Here is an 18812-nt window from a genome sequence, read left to right as displayed (position 1 = left end):
TTTGTATTGAACCCTACAGAGGTATTGGTTTTGTTCACCTTTTAGATGAATTGTTAAAAAATCGCCTGCACATCTTCTTCCAATTTTCCCTAAAATCAGCCTGTGTATAGCCAGCTTAGAATACTGCACCTTTGCAAATGCTTTCATTGACATTTTCCTTTATCTTCTTGTCTCCTGGGTGCTTCTCGGGCTCAATGATATCTGCAATAAACAGAATTATAGAATATTATTGTAGTCAGCATTATCCCCTGGGGTAGCCCTATTCTAAACAGCCCTATTTATATGCTTACATCCAGCTGCACAGTAAATGCTCTTGCCTTTTTGTTGAATGTATCATCATAAAACCAATTTTTACAAATATTAACGACCAATCAAAACAGCTCTTCACCCATACAGAATCTACACAATCCAGGAATACAACACTTTATCCATAGCTCCCAACTGTCCCTGATTTGGAGCAATGTCCCTCTGTCCCTGTCAGCTGCTGCTTTACTGCCCTCCACTGTGGATCGCTGCTTTTCATAGGGCAGTAAGCATTATCACCAGTGCTAAGGAGCACATAAGCTGGCCATACACTCATTGAAATTTGACCGGTTCAGCAGGGACCATTGAATTTCCATCAGCGCGTGGCCATCCCCACTCAACATACACTATATAACCAAAAGTATTGGGACACCTGCGTTTACATGCACATGAACTTTAATGGTATTCCAGTCTTAGTCCATAGGGTTCAATATTAAGTTGGCCCACCCTTTGCTATAACAGCTTCAACTCTTCTGGGAAGGCTGTCCACAAGGTTTAGGAGTGTGTCTATAGGAATGTTTTACCATTCTTCCAGAAACGCATTTGTGAGGTCAGGCACTGATGTTTGATGAGAAGGCCTGGCTTGCAGTCTCCACTCTAATTCATCCCAAAGGTGTTCTGTCGGGTTGAGGTCAGGACTCTGTGCAGGACAATCAAGTTCCTCCACCCCAAACTCATTCATCCATGTTTTTATGGACTTTGTACACTGGTCCAAATCTTTTGGTGGAGGGGGGATTATGGTGTGGGGTTGTTTTTCAGGGGTTGGGCTTGGCCTCTTAATTCCAGTGACGGGAACACTTAAGGCGTCAGCATACCAAGACATTTTGGACAATTTCATGCTCCCAACTTTGTGGGAAAAGTTTGGGGATGTTCCCTACCTGTACCAACATGACTGCGCACCAGTGCACAAAGCAAGGTCTATAAAGACATGGATGAGCGAGTTTGGGGTGGAGGAATTTGACTGGCCTGCACAGAGCCCTGACCTCAACCCAATAGAACACCTTTGGGATGAATTAGAGTGGAGACTGCGAGCCAGGCCTTCTTGTTCAACCTCAGTGCCTGACCTCACAAATGCACTTCTGAAAGAATGTGGACAGGCTTCCCAGAAGAGTTGAAGCTGTTATAGCAAAGGGTGGGCCAACTTAAAATTGCACCCTACGGACTAAGACTGGGATGCCATTAAAGTTCATGTGCGTGTAAAGGCATAGTATAGTGAATATCGATCGCTGGATCGACTTCTGTCAAAGGGACATGTTGGAAAATGTTTCTTGACCAGCGGCTGCAGCCACTGATTAGTGTATTTTGACAGCGGCGAATACAGCTGTCAGAATACAATGCCCCAGCAGGGAAGATTTCTCCATCCACCTCATTTGTGTAAATGGAGGAATCTGTTTTTTTTATTTTTATTTGCTGGTTCAGAAAAAAACTAACAGTGTATGACCAGCACGGTGAGAAGGAGCAGTAAAATTTTGCAAAGCAAGAAGCAAAGCCTGCACATGTAATGGACAAATACAGTATGTCTACACCCATGTAAATATATAAAGGTTCTACAAAGAAACTGGGTTTTATAACATAAATGTATATCATACATATCCTTTTATATATTCATCCAAAAAAAAAAAAAATGAAGGCATTACACATTCCCTTTCACCTTTAATTTCTAGGATACATACAATGAAATGTAGCATGTAATACTTTTCCATTCTTGGATATGACATTTTATTGATCAAATAGTGCTGTCATTTAAACAAGTGTGATATTCTATAGTCTCTATTGATTATACAGGTAGAGGTAAGCAAACCTTTTTTTTTCGGTCCGCTGCGTGGAGTTTGATTGGGGAATAAAGTGAGGGGTTTTAGGATATCATTGTACAGCTGATGTAATCTATGGACATTCAGACTCTCCTCTGTGGATGGTGAAGTGTGTTTTCTGTTCTTAGGGAAAGACTTCAGACCGCCGCTGTCATTTACCATGTTTGCAGTAATCTGGAATACAAATGTCAGATCAAATCTAAATCAGAAACTCAGTGAAGTCTACACACAGCAATTAAGAACACCTATGATCATTATAATGATGTCCAGGGACGTCAGTTTTCCAATGTTCTGATGTGCGTAGTGCCCAGCAGACCCGTCAGTCTTGTGGTTTCTCCACTGTAGACTTGAAGTCCATTGATTACTTTTCTCCAGCACCATAGCTGAAGATCCATATCTTCATACAGACTCGGGGACGGGATGTAAACCCTGCAGTGGTTGCAATGCTCTGCAGGCTTCAATGCAAAATTAAAGTGATACTAAAGGATCCTTTTTTGTTTTTTAAATAACATACTTACCTTCGCTGTGCAGCTCGTTTTGCACAGAGTGGCCCTGAACATCCATTTCTGAGGTTCCTCAGCGGCTCCTCCCTGCATTAGATAACCCCCTTGGAAAAGCCCTGTCCCAAGGGTGGTTACCTTGCAGGTGCACTCCCGAGTCCGGCATTAGGTGTCCATAGAGGCCATAGAATGCAGGACTCAGCCCCGCCCCCGCCTCATTTGATTTGATTGACAGCAGCGGGAGCCAATGGCTGCACTGCTATCAATCTATGCAATCAAGAGCTGGGAACCAGGTCTCAGGTAAGTAAAACAGAGGGGGCGCTAGGGGGAGGTGACTGCAAGGTGTTTTTTCACCTTAATGCACAGGATGAACACGACCCTTTACAACCCCTTTAAATGAATACACATTTCTTATTTTGGTAATGTGTGAGAATTTTTCCCATTTTTGTAAAAAGTGGTCGATCTCCTGTTACTTTGCCCTGCATAAAATAGTTGTGAGGTTGCCTCATTAGTATCTCATCAGGTCTGCTAAGGACACAGTCATCTAACTTCTGTTGGCCCCTTAGCAGGGCTTTTTTTCAGCAGGAATGCGGGGGAACGCAGTTCTGGCACCTCCACCACTGAATGCATGTAATGGCAAGGAGTGCTGGGTTGTGCTACAGTGTCTATTGATGCTGGCTGCTTATGGATCTATTGTTGCTGGAGGGGATATATTTCTGCAGAAGGGTTGATTGCTGCTGGGGAGGCCTATTGTTGCTGGTGGGGGGTCTGTTGTTGCTGGGTGGGTTTTATGTTGCTGGGGGGGGTCAGTTGTCGCTGGGAGGGATCTACTGTTGAGGGAGCAGTCTATTATAGCTGGCTGCTAGAGGGTCTATTGTTGCTGGGTAGTATTTTGTTGTAGGGGGTGTCCATTGTTGCAGTGGGGATCTATTGTTGCTGGTGGGTCTATTGTTGTTGGCTGTGGGGGGGTCTATTTTACTTCTTTTCTTGTTATCAATAACAAACGCCATACAAATTACTTATAATGTTACTTGGTTCTGTATTCTCTAAAAGGGGCAGTGCTGGGAGGTGTGTAGGGGGTGGAACCAAGTACTGCTGCTCAGAGGTAGGTAGGGGCAAAGACAATGGGTAACTCCCAAAAGGGGGAGTTCCTGCACCTATTCTCTTAGAAACAAAGCCATGCCCCTTAGTATAAAACCCTCTGTGTTTTAAGTTTAGCACATTGAGCACAACAAAATAAACACTTCCCAGTAATCTATTTGGTAATAATCTAACGCTAGCATTTTTGGTTTACAACTTTCAGAGAGGCTGGCTCTGAAAGTTGCTGCTTCCCTGAACTTCCAATCCTTACAGAAAATAGTTGACAGTAGACAGTGCAGTCGAAAGCCAGTCTGTAAGCTTGAGGAAGAGGGGGGGGGGGGGAGAAGAGGGATGAGAAGGGGAGTGCCTTGGCATCTTAGGCTATGGGGCTCCATATTTCTATTGATGCACACAGTGTAGGGAGACATAACTCTAGTCCCTGAATGCAAGGGTGGCTCCACAGGATACTGAAAGAGACAGGAGTCAAGCTGAAACAGGAAAAGAGAGAGAGAGAGAGAGAGAGAGAGAGACATCATTTCCAGATACAGGGACTGCTATACTGTATTTTATTCAGATCAGAAGCAGAGACTATTAGGTAATTTCCCTGCATTCTGGCTGTTTAACTGTAGCTGTCCATACTTTCTTGAATTGAATCCTAGTGGCAGACAGGACTCTGTCCTATTGTTATTATCAAACATACACAGTGCCAGATAGCTAGATCTGTGCTATTGTGTGTGTATAGTGGTCACCTTCCAGTATATTAGTAGATGAACTGGTTATTGCAATAGAGTTTATATGCAGCTCCTTTTATTTTAGTTAACCCTGTCCCTTCTGGTCTGGGATTATTTTAGCTTAGAGCTTAAAGAGGAAGTAAACCCTGATGGGTTTTACTTCTTCTTTTGCTCGCTGCTGCAGCCTGCAAATGAAAAGCATAATGGGCTAGTATGCATCGCATACTAGCCCATTATGTGACACTTACCTGCAAAAAAATCCAGCGAGGTCCCCTGTGTGGGCAGCGTCCATCTTCTGGCCCTCTTCCTTCCGGGCCGCGGACTCCGGCTCTGTGATTCGCCGGAGCCGCATGACGTCACTCCTGCGCATGCGCATGGGAGCTGCAACTATTGGCACAGGCTAGGGAAGAAACGGCACTTAGTTTTGTTTCTTCTCCGCGCATGCGCCATAGGAATTTTTTGGCAGACTACAAGTGAAATATCTCCTAAACGGCGCACGTTTAGGAGATATTTCCACTACCTATAGGTAAGTCTTATTCTAGGCTTACCTATAGGTAGAAGTCCAAAAAGTGGGTTTACAACCACTTTAATAATCAGGATATGCTAGAGCCAGGTTAGGCATCTGATGGCCACTTCTGGTAGTTAAAGGTCTGGTTGCATGATAAATTAGAAACTACTAGGGAAGGACTAAAGAGTGCAGAGTGAACTGGCTGACTCTGGGTTCTAGTACTACACAACAGTTTCTGCGTGTGAGAAGCTGCGTTGCAGGCTGGTTGGACAACAGTTGAAAAATCGCCCCGTCTTCTGTTCAGGTCTCAGACACAAAGATGGACACTGTATCCAGTCATCTTCAGGGGCCCCTGCAACTGAACTTTGCTGCAACATTCATCAGGAAGTATCTCTAGTAATAACTATATATCTGGGTATATGAGCACAACACCACCAGGACTCTGTTGGGCCCTTTGCTGATAATACCTGTTTGAACATTGGATGCATGTACTGTTATTAACCTCTTCTTATATAAAGCTTGTATTATTTCTATACTACTATGCATCTATATCCTTATGGTTAATGTTGTATTCTGGTTGCAGTGGCTCCTCTGCTCCCAATTACTTTATTTAGATTACTGGTTAATTTCCCAGTAAGGAAATCTCCTCTGTCTACCACGGCTCTGTCTTGTCTAGAGGACTCCGAACTTTATGATCAAACCCACTCTCCACTTAACAAAGGTTCTGGTTCTTATTTACCTACAGGTTTAGGGCAATATCCTGTTGGGAGAGGGTCGTTTGTCATAACCCCCCCACCCAAAAGAGGGCTACACCACCATCCACCTAAAGGACATTGTACATATAGATTGTATAGTGTCTGGCCAGCTTAATGTGGATGTCATGAAATTTGAGCTGGGCACAGTGTTTTCTTATCTCTCTTCAAAGCCCTATGTCCCATATCTTTCTCCTGCCCATTCTTCTGTTATCAGCATAAGAACGTCTGACAAAAGATAAAAGCAGCCGGAGTTTTGTGTTGGGGAGAATGCTATAAATAGATTAGCACAAGGCTAAACGATTCAACGAACAGATCTGAAAGTCTCTACCTAGGAGAGGGGGTGTGTGCCTTTCCTCCAATCAGCTGTCTTGGCTGTATGCCCAGGCTTCACTGAAGTGCTAACCAGGAAGAGAAAATCTCTAACAGGATCTGAACTTTCCAAAGGATTTAAAAAGCTGAAGACAGCAGATATACATGTAAAACTTATGTAGGGAGATTTGTTTCATCTCTGTGTATCATCTGAGGCTGTTCACTTCACTGGGTATATGGGAGGGCTAGTTTGCACTTGCTTCAAAACATGGCTTCGGACACGCTTTGTTAAAGCTCTCTGAATGCCAGTCAAAGCCCCTAAATTCACTAAATAAAATGGTTAGCTTACAGTCCTGTTTACACCTTGTTTTTGCTTTGCTTCGGCTTTGCTTCAAAAATTATACCCCATGTAGCTTCAGTGGTGCTTCAAAGCGTCTTCAGAGCCTCCATAGAAGTCTATAGCAAAGCTCACTTGAAGCCCCACTGAAGCCTCACCGAAGCCTCTTTGAAGCCTATAGTACAAGGAATAATAAATAATAATAATAATAAAAATATAAATAAAGAGCTGCTAATACTAAATTACTTGGTACAATTAAAGAGAATGGAAAAGGAAGTGTACCGCTTTAAAAATAAAAATTAATAATGATGTTCATCAAAAAAACATTCGATCGATCAGCATAAAGTCCACTCAAAATGTCTTCATATATGGAAGGAAAGAAAGACCATCACCATCACCCAATAGTACCGTCTCTTACCATCAGTGTATAGGGCAACCTTTCTCAACCTTTTCAACACAGAGGAACCCTTGAAATAGTTCTCCAGTCTCGGGGAACCCCTGCTAAAAATTTGAAATCTACGACTCATGATACATTAGTGTGATGGTCAGTGGGATGAATGGTCCTTACACTTGTGGTCATTGGGAAGAATTACCTCCTTACATATAGCTAAAAAGATCAATGGTGTCAGTGGGAACTTATCTGAGAGGCAGAAATTGCTCAATGCTGAAGGAACCCCTAGCAACCTCTGGAGGAACCTTAGGCTTCCACTGAACCCTGGTTGAGAAACACTGGTATAGGGTATACACGTTTAAATGTACTGAATAGCGGCACGATCGATCCTTCCGGCAAACACTGTTTCACTCCACATGCAGTTAAAGCTGCTCCACCTCATGTAAGATCATTAAGGTTAAGGAAATCACTCCACATCCAGAAAAGACCTACCACAGGCAAACTCCAGTATCCACATATATGAAAAAATAGAATGGAACGCTCATTGCGCAGTGATCGATACAAAATGATTTATTGAAAATAAAATAAAAATGGATCCACTCACATTTAATGTAGGTAAAACAGGCATGTAGAAAAGTCCAGCGTTTCAAACCACTAAGATGGCCGTCACATCACCGCCCACGATCTGCATCTCACATCCCAAGCTCCACCCAAGATTGATTGTGCCGCTATTCAGTACATTTAAAAGTGTATACCCTATACACCAGGAATATGCAATCAGCGGACCTCCAGCTGTTGCAGAACTACAAGTCCCATGAGGCATAGCAAGACTCTGACAGCCACAAGCATGACACCCAGAGGCAGAGGCATGATGGGACTTGTAGATTTGAAACAGCTGGAGGTCCGCTAATTGCATATCCCTGCTGTACACTGATGGTAAGAGTCAGTATTATTGGGTGATAGTGATGGTCTTTCTTTCCCTCCATATATGAAGACTCTTTGAAGCCTCATCGTAGCACCAAGCAAAAGCAAGGTGTAAACAGGACTGTAAGCTAACCATTTTATTTAGTGACAGGAGCTTTAACTGGCATTCAGAGAGCTTTAACAAAGCCTGTCCGAAGCAATGTTTTGAAGCAAGTGTAAACTAGCCCTTAAAACTCTCCGAACGTCAGTCAAAGCCCTTGTCACTAATTAAAATCGTTAGCTTATAGTCCTGTTTACACCTTGCTTTTGCTTGGGGCTTTGATGAGGCTTCAAAGAGTCTTTGGTGGAGCTTTGATGGGGCTTCGGTGGGGCTTCAAGTGAGCTTTGCCATAGACTTCTATGGAGGCTTTGAAGACACTTTGAAGCACCACTAAAGCTACACGGGGTATAATTTTTGAAGCAAAGCAAAAGCAAGGTGTAAACAAGACTGTAAGCTAATCATTTTATTTAGTGACAGAGGCTTTAACTAGCGTTCAGAGAGCTTTTAAAAAGCCTGTCTGAAGCTGTTAATGTGTGTTGAAGCCGAAGCAAGTGTAAATGAGCCCTAAGTGATTTTTGGAGTCTCACTTCTCTTCCTGCGTTGAGATTTCACCTAACTTCCTGTCTTGCCTGACACCCATCTAGTAATGATGACAAATTTCTCTAGTGAATACACAGACACCTGGCAGAGATCCTAACCCTTTTCACTCTGTCCAAAAAAAACACTTCAGCCCCAGAAGGATTTACCCCCTTCCTGACCAGAGCACTTTTTGCGTTTCTGCACTGCATCGTTTTAACTGACAATTGTGCGGTCGTGCGACGTGGCTCCCAAACAAAATTGGTGTCCTTTTTTTCCCACAAATAGAGCTTTCCTTTGGTGGTATTTGATCACCCCTGCGGTTTCTATTTTTTGTGCTATAAACAAAAAAAGCGCCAATTTTGAAAAATGCATTATTTTTTACTTGCTATAATAAATATCCCCCAAAAATATATAAAAAAATGTATTTTTTTCCTCAGTTTAGGCCGACATGTATTCTTTTACATATTTTTGGTAAAAAAAATTGCAATAAGCGTTTATTGATTGGTTTGCGCAAAAGTTATAGCGTTTACAAAATAGGGGATAGTTTTATGGCATTTTTATTAAGAATTTTTTTTGCTTTTAAATTACTTTGCCCAGCCGTGCCCTTCTGCCGAAGTATATATGCCCACAGCGGTCTGCAAGTGGTTAAAATGTCTCAAAAAAAATAAAAATAAATTGGGCAGCAGTCCCCTGTAAGGCTGGATTCACACCTATGCATTTTTAGTGCTTTTTGCATTTTGCAGATTGGCACTACGGTCCAGTTAACATGGTTTCCTATGGAACAAGTTCTGTAGTGCAAATCTGCAAAATGCAAAAAGCACTTAAAATGCATAGGTGTGAATCCAGCCTAAAAGAAGTAAATCCGCAACATTCACTAAAATAGCTTGTCCTTGTCCAGGCACTTCCTGTTATAGTTTGACAGCACTCTGGGGTTGATTTACTAAAGGCAAATAGACTGTGCACTTTTGAAAATGCAGTCAGCTCTGCTGACTTCCATCATCCAATCACGTGCAAGCAAAAATGCTGTTTTTTTTTTCTTTTCCTTGCATGTGATTGGATGTGCATTGTAAAGAGAAGCTTCACCTCATTTACTAAGCTCTGGAGCAACTGCACTTCCAGAGTGCAACTGCATTTTCAAAAGTGCACAATCATTTTTCTTTTGGTAAATCAACCCCCATGTCCCTTTTTCCCCATTGTTCTCATTGTCACCCTGTTGTGAGCTCTCCCAATGGAGGCTACTAGCAACTCCAATGTACTTGCATGGCCCACTTTAGTCACCATCAGGGAACTAGTCTTGAGAAAGGCCTTGCAGTCATCACTGGAGTGCATATAGACAGAAAGTGGTGCAGGAGACCAGTAGTGTTGATACAGTAGACAAGTGCTACCCCACTGACAGCATGTGCAGCCAGGCACACGGCATTTCCAACAGTCTTCATTTGGCTCATAATTCAGTTTAAGGATTTATTTTAAGTTTTTTTTAATGGGAACATTCAAGAAAGGAGATACCTCCCACTGCACAAGGGATGTTGGCAACCCCAAGTGGTATGGTTGGATGTTCTCTCTTTTATATCTTTTAATGGGAACAGGAACTCCACCTACTGGGCACACCTCTCCATGAATCGGCCAAGGCTCCAAAAATATTTGGACTGTCTACCCCCCACTATACTTTCAGAAGTCTCTAGAAAACAAGGGTAAGTTGCAGAACAGCAGCATGTCAGACATGGAATGGTCCTTACACTGGTGGTCATTGGGAAGAATTACCTCCTTACAGATAGCTAAAAAGATCAATGATGTCAGTGGAAACTTATCTGAGAGGCAGAAATTGCCCAATGCTGAAGGAACCCCTAGCAACCTCTGGAGGAACCCTAGTTGAGAATCACTAATCTAGATCTACATTAGTGTAAAATAAATGGAAATTCCAACAGCAAGGCTCAGAAGCCCAGCACTTAGGGTGCCCATACATGGATTGAAATTTCGCCAGTTCAGCAGGGTACCAATCGACCTCTGTAAAACTAGCCTGTCAGGTTTTTCCTGAATAATCAGTGCTGCAGCAGACAGCACTGATCAGTGTGTGCTGATGATGTGGAAGCTTCCCCACTATCAGAACACAATAACACAGTGGCGAGGATTCCCTTGTCCACATCAATTGCATGGGTGGGGTAATCAGGTCATTTTTTTTCATTCAACCTTCTGGTTGAACGAAAAATATGATGAATGCATAGCCATCCTAAAAGGATATGTTTAAAGAAAGCAGAAATGCTTTAATATAATAATATAACATAATTTATAAAATTTAAGATTTAATTACTGAAGTCCCCAGGAGGTATGCATACACAATACAGTGTGTGATTAACCCATACACTAGACGAAAAATCGTAAAAAAAAAAAAAAAATCTGTCATTTGGATAGCTCATTCATTTAACACCCCGTCAATCGCTTAAGGACCCAAAGATTTCCCCCCTTTAAAGACCTGGCCATTTTTTTTTGGCGATATGGCACTGCGTCGCTTTAATTGTCAATTGCGTGGTCATGCGATGCTGTACCCAAACAAAATTGACGTCCTTTTTTTCCCACATAGAGCTTTCTTTTGGTGGTATTTGATCGCCTCTGCAGTTTTTATTTTTTGCGCTATAAACAAAAAAAGAGCGTCAATTTAAAAAAAAAAAAATGTTTTTTTTTTACTTTTTGCTATAATAAGGCCCGTTCTGCCTGTACATCCTCAGTTTATATTTTGCAAGGCCCCAGTGTTGAGGGATCTGGTTGCCCCTGGGGTGGTGGATCCTCCAGTGATTAAAAGTAACCAGTTATTCGGGTTTATGTCTGGCTTCTATGCATGTGGCAATGGCTTAGCATACAGAAATGCCCGAAATAATTTAAAAAAACTTCAAGAATTCTCCTCTACCACTACCAACAAAAAGTATAGGATTAAAGACCTCATAACTTGTAGCATGGAGGGTGTGGTATACATGCTGGAGTGCGATTGTGGCCTCCATGTATGTAGGCCATACAAAGAGGTCACTCCAAGTTCGGATAGGTCAGTGATGGCAAACCTTGGCACCCCAGATGTTTTAGAACTACATTTCCCATTTCTCATGTACTCTGCAGTGTAGTTGAGCATCATGGGAAATGTAGTTACAAAACATCTGGGGTGCCAAGGTTCGCCATCACTGGTATAGGTGAACATGTGAGTAACATTAAAAAAGGTCTCAAAACACATAATGTTTCCAAACACTTTTGTTATCACCATGGTAGAGACCCCAGATGTTTGAAATTTTGGGGTATCGAAAAGGTTGGCAGACATTTGTGGGGGGGGGGGGGATTTTGTCATGCGATTGAGTCAAAGGTAAATCTTTTTGGATTTTCGAGACAAAAGTTCTCCGGCCTCTGGGATTAAATGTCGAATTTGAAATTGTTTCATTTCGGATAGATGATTGTCAATTTTCATATTTTCCCCTCTTTTTATTGAATTTTATACATATACAAATTTTTTTCCCCATTTTATTATATGTGCTGAGATTTTTAATGTGTTTTATTAAGATTGTCAATTGTTAATTATTGCTTATAGTTTTTTGTTTTATATCTGATGGCTGCGGGTGAGAAATCAGTTAGTTAATTTTTATCTTATTTTAATAGTGTTTAGTCATTTGGTTTTGTTAAATATCAGTGACCCTTTTCCTTTGCTGCAGAGAACTGTCTAGTTCCGGTGTTCTGCCGAGAACTGTCCCCCCATCGGATAGTGTCCTCCCCATACTGCGCAGGCGCAGCGCTTGCGTAGTACGGAGGATAAGGAGAAGCCGAAAGTCTCCGAAGATGAACAGCGCATGCGCACTTAATGGTACCTTCTGCACAACAACTAATCAGTGAATTATCACAAACATCAAATCAAACTTTACATTTCCAACTTGATATGCATAATAAAGGGCACCGTGCTTGATAAGTGAATATACAGTTGATGTAATATATAATAAGATAAAATCCTTCAAAAGTCCATAAATTCTTCTGTGATACATTGCCAAATCATAACACCATCACCACAGACAGTAATCTTTTCAGTTGCACCCAATGTGTGTGGTTGAGATTAGTATTGTCTACACTTTTAGGGGAGCAGCTTCTACTCATCACATATATTTACTATATCCATAGCATGAGGTTTACACATAATTTCAATATGAGGAACTACCTAATCTAACCAATCCATTTTCATCCAATCAGGCAGGTTCTACAATGCATGTTTTTTGGCATATCTAAAGGAGATTGTACAATCAGATTGTGCAGTGAGCTTCATTCCTAGATCTACCTTCAGCTACCTACTAGAATGACCTGCCTGGTTTTATAACTTAAAGAGTTGTTTAGATTTCTTCATATGTTCCGTAGGTTTGGTTAGGATAAAATAGAGTGTAAAGAGATTGTATAATCAGATTATATAGTGTACATTACAGTTTAGGCTTCATTCACCCTGGCAATGACATATGTGTGTTTAACGCACATTTCTGAATGCATATAAATTGCAGATTTTAGGGCCAGTTCACACCACATGCAGTCTAGTGTATTTTTTTTCTGCATCAAAAATGCATGCATAGTAGGTTATATGTTTCCAGTGGCATGATTCACACCAGTGTGGTCAGTTCCAGAACAAAAAAATAGAGCATACTGCATTTTTCCTGCACTGAACTGTACTGGAACACGGTAAAACCCATCAAAAACACACAGGATCCCAGTACAGGTAAAAAAAAAAACAGGAAAAAAATAGCATCTGGAAAAGCATCAAGAAAACACCGAAACGCGTCAAAAATGTGTTAAAAACACGCATGTAGAAATGCACCCAGAATAGATCTGGAGTGCGTTTTTGTGGTGTGAACCAGCCCTTAAAATCTATAAAACAAACTGTGTTTACTTGTGTTTAGGTGCATTCAGGATGCAAAGAAAATAGAATTCACTGTGTCCAGTGAGAAATGACATACTCTAAACGCATCTAAACGCAAGTACATTTTAATGCAGAAAAAGGTGATCTGGAAAGTATAAAGTTTTGATTATACTTCCTAAATCAGTTTCTCTGTGTTTTAACTCCTTATGCCCTGTACACACGGTCTGAAATTCCAACGGAAAAGGTCCGATCGGATTATGTTGTCGGAAAATCCAATCGAGTGTATGGGCTCTATCTGTTTGAGAGCTGGATCTAAAATTTTCCAACAAAAAAAATCAGATCGGACTTTTTCCGATTGTTTGTGGAGAATTCAGACGGACAAAGTGCCACGCATGCTCAGATTAAATTACGAGACGAAAGCTATTGGCTACTGGCTTCTACGTAGTCCCGTCGTACGAAACGACCATCACCGCGTTCCGAATGATCGGATTTTCTGACAACTTTGTCCAACCCTGTGTATGCAACACAAATTTTCGGCCAAAATCCGTCGGAAAAAATCAGACGGATTTTATGGTCGGAATGTCCGACCGTGTGTACAGGGCATTACACTGCTGTAGCTTCTGTATCATGTGAATGCTGTGATTGTCTCTCTTATGCCCCGTACACACAAGGGGATTTTCCGTCAGAAAAAACTTGGATGGTTTTTCCGAAAGAAATCCGCTCAAGCTTGGCTTGCATACACACAGTCACACAAAAGTTCGCTGAACTTTAGACCATCAAGAACGTACAACACTACGACGAGCCGAGAAAAAGATGTTCAATGCTTCCGAGCATACGTTGAATTGTTTCGTAGGAATTTTGCTTGTCGGAATTGCTACAAACGATCGGAATTTCCGATCCAAACTTTTTTCGACTGAAAAGTTGAGAACCTGCTCTCAATCTTTTGCTGGTGGGAATTCGGCCAACAAAAGTCCAATGGAGTATACACGCGGTCGCATTTTCCAACCAAAAGCTCTCCTCGGTCTTTTGCTGGCCGAATTTCCGATCGTGTGTACGCAGCATTGGTGATCAAATGATCTCAAACCTATCCTGCTGGCTCCTGATCAGAAGCCTTGAGTGAGAGCGGTCAGTGAGTGCCAGGGTTGCTAACTGTCATGAAATTCAAGGACAGTTTGTAAAATCCGTGAGGTTTCCATCTGTCTATGAATGTCCATTATAGGGTGCAGCCTGCATGTCCATAATGGACATTCATGGACAGATGTAAAAATCACATATTTTACGAACTGTCTGTGAATTTACTGACAGTTGGCAACCCTGGTGGGCACGCTCTCAGCACATAACCACAGTGGACACGTGTGCGGTTGCTGGGAGTTAAAGCCCACCTTTCATGCATGAGGCTCATGTGCCAACATGCCATCTCAGCAAATTGTGATAACTAGGCTCCATTCACACGGGTGTTTTGCCACAATGAAAATCCCAGTGGCAGGAAACTACTGATTGCTGGTGCTGTGAGCAGATAGCTGAAAAGTGTGTCCAGCCACAGTCACTGCAGTTCACAGTCACTGAGGCTCGGTTCACACTAGATGCAGTGCAAATTCGCTGCAAATCCCCACCGCATAAAAATCGCAACCCGTACATGCGAACCGACTGCAGAGTATATATTAATGACAGCCCAAAATCGTTTCGCAAAACGCTGTGCGACCCAGAACACCCATGCGATCCGATTCTGGTGCGGTCAAAAAAATGAGTCCTACACAAGTTTGGTGCGAATGCACTGCGATTCCTGTGCGAATTACATGCGGTGTCCCACATCACCTCAGAGTGAACCCTGCCCAACAGCCTGTCATCGCAGTGTATGGGCTTGGCGGGCCGCAGCTATCCACTTACAGCTGTCAAACCCAGAGTCTGGAATCAGTAGATTTCTGCTGCTGGGATTCGCACCATTGCAAAACGCCCAATGCGAATGGAGAATAAAATCTGAAGAAAGCACAGAAGTAAAATATGGCAGGTACAATAAAACAATGAAATGCTATGTATCAATGGGCATTGCCATGTAACACTTACTGATTGAAGGGTTTATATGAAGAATCCGAGGTAGTACTCTCATCTGCTGGGACCAGACTGATATAAACAGGTCATGGCAGCCGTCCAGTACATGGGAATAGCTTCTTCCAGAGCCGGGCCCCTGAGCACACCAGGAAAAAAGCAGCACACAATTGTGCTGGGACATTCTGTTGCTAAGCAACACCCAAACATTGCAGAGGAGGCCTGAGTCCATGCACTGCTTTCAGTGACTGATTTCTCTTCTGCTGGCTGCACTGCTTCCATTCTATTGTGTTCAGATGACAGCAAAGAATTCCTATAATCGGCTATAAACTTGGTGTCCCCATGTAACCAGCCTTCCTTTTCAGGCCCCATTCACACTTGCACAATGTTTTTTTTTTTTTCTGCATTTGTCATGTGACAGCATAGGGAAGCCCATTCACTTTTTTTGGCAGTGAGCGCATTTTGCTTTCTTTATTTTGCTAAATTTTTTGCAAATTTTGTCACATGGCCTGCATTTGAGGTGCCATTAAGAAGTAATGCCACTGCAATCGTGTTGCATTTTTTAAAAGATTAGATGGGAATGCAGCTTTTGTTAACCACACACGGAGATCTGTGCAATCCACTTAACATACATTATCAAAAGTATTGGGACACCCGCCTTTACACTCACATGAACTTTAATGGCATCCCAGTCTTAGTCCGTAGAGTTCAATATTGAGTTGGCCCACCCTTGGCAGCAATAACAGCTTCAACTCTTCTGGGAAGGCTGTCCACAAGGTTTAGGATTGCGTCTATGGGAATGTTTGACTATTCTTCCAGAAGTGCATGTGGGAGGTCAGGCACTGATGTTGGATGAGAAGGCCTGGCTCACAGTCTCCGCTTTAATTCATCCCAAAGTATTCTATTGGGTTAAAGAGGAAGTAAACCTTGATGGGTTTACTTCCTCTTTCATTCCCTGCAAAGGTAAATCATAATGGACTTCTATGCATTGCATAGTAGCCCATTATGAGTCACTTACCAGACACAGGAGCCAGAGAAGTCACCGCTGTCCCCTATAGTCCGGCGCATCCATCTTCTCGGTGGGTCTCGCCGCTCCGCCGCTGTCATTCGGCAAAGCCGCGTGACGTCACTCCCGCGCATGCGCACGGGAGCCGCCACGCGTGGCATATCGCCGTTGACGGGTGCCGCGCTCAGTGCGCCTGCACGCCGCTGTCTACGGCACATGGAGTGCCTGTCTTTTGGCCTGTCTTTCGGCAAATATCTCCTAAACCGTGTAGGTTTAGGAGATATTTCTTGGACCTACAGGTAAGCCTTAATCTAGGCTTACCTGTAGGTCAAAGTGTGTTGTAAGGGTTTACAAACACTTTAAGGTCAGGGCAGTCAAGTTCCTCCACCATAAACTCGCTCATCCATGTCTTTCTTTTCCTTTGTGCACTGGTGCGCAGTCATGTTGGAACAGGAAGGAGCCATCCCCAAACTGTTCCCTCAAAGTTGGCAGCATGAAATTGTCCACAATGTCTTGGTATGCTGACACCTAAGACCCCTTTCACACTGAGACAGTTTTCAGGCGTTTTAGCGCTAGAAATAGAGCCTGAAAACTGCCTCCCATTCATTTGCACAAGTTCTTTCACACTCGGGCGGTGCGCTTGCAGGACATTAGAAAAAGTCCTGCAAGCAGCATTTTTGGCACTCCAAAAACTCCCCTGCCCATTGAAATGAATAGGCAGCACTTTTGAAGCTACTTAAAAGCACTTTGAAAGCGCCGCAAAACTGGTGTTTTGGGGATTTTTTTTAAGGTCATATTTTCACGTGACCGTAAAAAAAACCTCCCTGCTAGCACCCGAAAAAGTGCTGCTAAAACCATGCTAAAGCACTGCAAAAACAACCGCCACTTTAGTGCTGTTTTAGCAGCACTTCAGTGTGAAAGGGGTCGTAATAGTTCCGTTTACTAGAACTAAAGGGCCTAGCCCAACCTCTGAAAAACAACAACCCCCCACATCCCCAACCAAATGATTTGGACCAGTGCACAAAGCAAGGTCCATAAAGATGTGAATGAGTGAGTCCGAGGTGGAGGAACTTGACTGGCCTGCACAGAGTCCTGATCTCAACCTGATAGAACACCTTTGGGACGAATTTGAGCGGAGACAGCGAGCCAGGCCTTCTCGTTCACATCAGTGCCTGATCTCACAAATGGGCTTCTAGAAGAATGATCAAACATTTCCGCCCTCCTAAACCTTGTGTACAGCCTCCTCAGATGAGTTTAAGCTGTTATTGCTGCAAAGGGTGGGCCAACTCAATATTGAACACTACAGACTAAGCCCCTGTACACACGGTCGGACATTCTGCCAACCAAATCCGTAGGATTTTGGCCGACGGATTGTGTCCGAAACTGTTGCATACACACGGTCGGACCAAGTTGTCAGAGGATCATTCAGAACGTGATGACGTTATTTCGTTACGACGGGACTACATTCAGGCTAGTAGCCAATAGCTTTGGTGTAGGAATTTGATCTGAGCATGCGTGGCACTTTGTCCGATCGGAATTCTCTACACATGATCGGAGTATGTCCGATCAGACCAGTTTGTCGGAAAATATTTCCAACAAGTTGGAAAATTGGGTCCGACGGAATCAGTCTGATGCATACCACACACAGTCGGATTATGTGTACAAGGGCTAAGACTGGGATGCCATTAAAGTTCATGTGTGTGCAAAGGCAGGTATCCCAATAATTGACAATATAGTGTATGTTTAATATAACTGTCAGCTTTTTATTGTTGTGTGCGTCCCCATTAGGGAACAGGAAGGGGCCGGCCCCAAACTGTTTCCACAAAGTTGGGAGCATGAAATTGTCCAAAATGTCTTGGTACGCTGACGCCTTCACTGGAACTAAGGGGCCAAGCCCAACACCTGAAAAACAACCCCACACCATATGATTTGGACCAGTGCACAAAGCAAGGTCCATAAAGACTTGAATTAGCGAGTTTGGGGTGGTGGAACTTGACTGGCCTGCTCAGAGTCCTGATCTCAACCCGATAGAACACCTTTGGGATGAATTAGAGTGGAGACTGCAAGCCAGGACTTCTCGTCCACATCAGTGCCTGACCTGACAAATGCTCTTCTGGAAGAATGGTCAAACATTCCCATAGACACATTCCTAAACCTTGTGGACACCCTTCCCAGAGGAGTTGAAGCTGTTATAGCTGCAAATGGTGGGCCAACTCAATATTGAACCCTATGGACTAAGACTGGGATGCCATTAAAGTTCATGTAGAATAGAGTGGAGAGGGATTAGAATCCCTGTCAGCTTTTTATTGCTGTGTGTGACCCCATTAGGGAGCTTCACCCTCTCAATCTTTTCTCTATAGTGTTATCACTAAGTAAACCTGAAAGAAAATTCCAAGCATTGAGTTGTCACCAGAATAGGAATAGAGGAGAAATCTTCCAATGGGGACACTAGTTCTGGTGACATTTTGGGATTCCTTAGCTTTGGCTGTTTTGGTTATAGGACAGGAAGTGAAAGGAATTCTCTGAAATGGGACACAGATAACAAAAAAAAAAAAAAAAAAAACTGTCAGGGGCATAACCCTCCATTGCTCCTCTATCCAAAGTGGAAAAACAAAAAAGTTTTCCCTT

At 42.9% G+C, this 18812-nt stretch overlaps 1 protein-coding gene across 4 annotated transcripts in view; it reads right to left on the bottom strand.

Moving 5' to 3' along the window:
* The window catches only part of CCDC87 (coiled-coil domain containing 87), a 127770-nt gene extending 112348 nt beyond the window's left edge, over positions 1-15422 (bottom strand). The window contains exons 1-3 of one of the 4 annotated variants that reach the window (XM_077472316.1): positions 15197-15422; positions 2105-2288; positions 130-201 (exon numbers count right to left, since the gene is read on the bottom strand). In XM_077472316.1, the coding sequence (XP_077328442.1) occupies positions 130-201; positions 2105-2276 (244 nt within the window). In that variant the 5' untranslated portion in view covers positions 2277-2288; positions 15197-15422. Of the gene's footprint in view, positions 1-38; positions 202-2104; positions 2289-15196 lie in introns of those variants that run through there. The other 3 variants (XM_077472313.1, XM_077472314.1, XM_077472315.1) reach the window with 3 other exon arrangements.
* Positions 15423-18812: the final 3390 nt, after the last annotated feature.

Source organism: Lithobates pipiens, unplaced genomic scaffold (assembly GCF_037356315.1).
Source record: "Lithobates pipiens isolate NorthernLeopardFrog02 unplaced genomic scaffold, aLitPip1_a1.2 Scaffold_8, whole genome shotgun sequence".
Taxonomy (NCBI): domain Eukaryota; kingdom Metazoa; phylum Chordata; class Amphibia; order Anura; family Ranidae; genus Lithobates; species Lithobates pipiens.
This window is presented reverse-complemented; position numbering and strand designations above follow the sequence as displayed.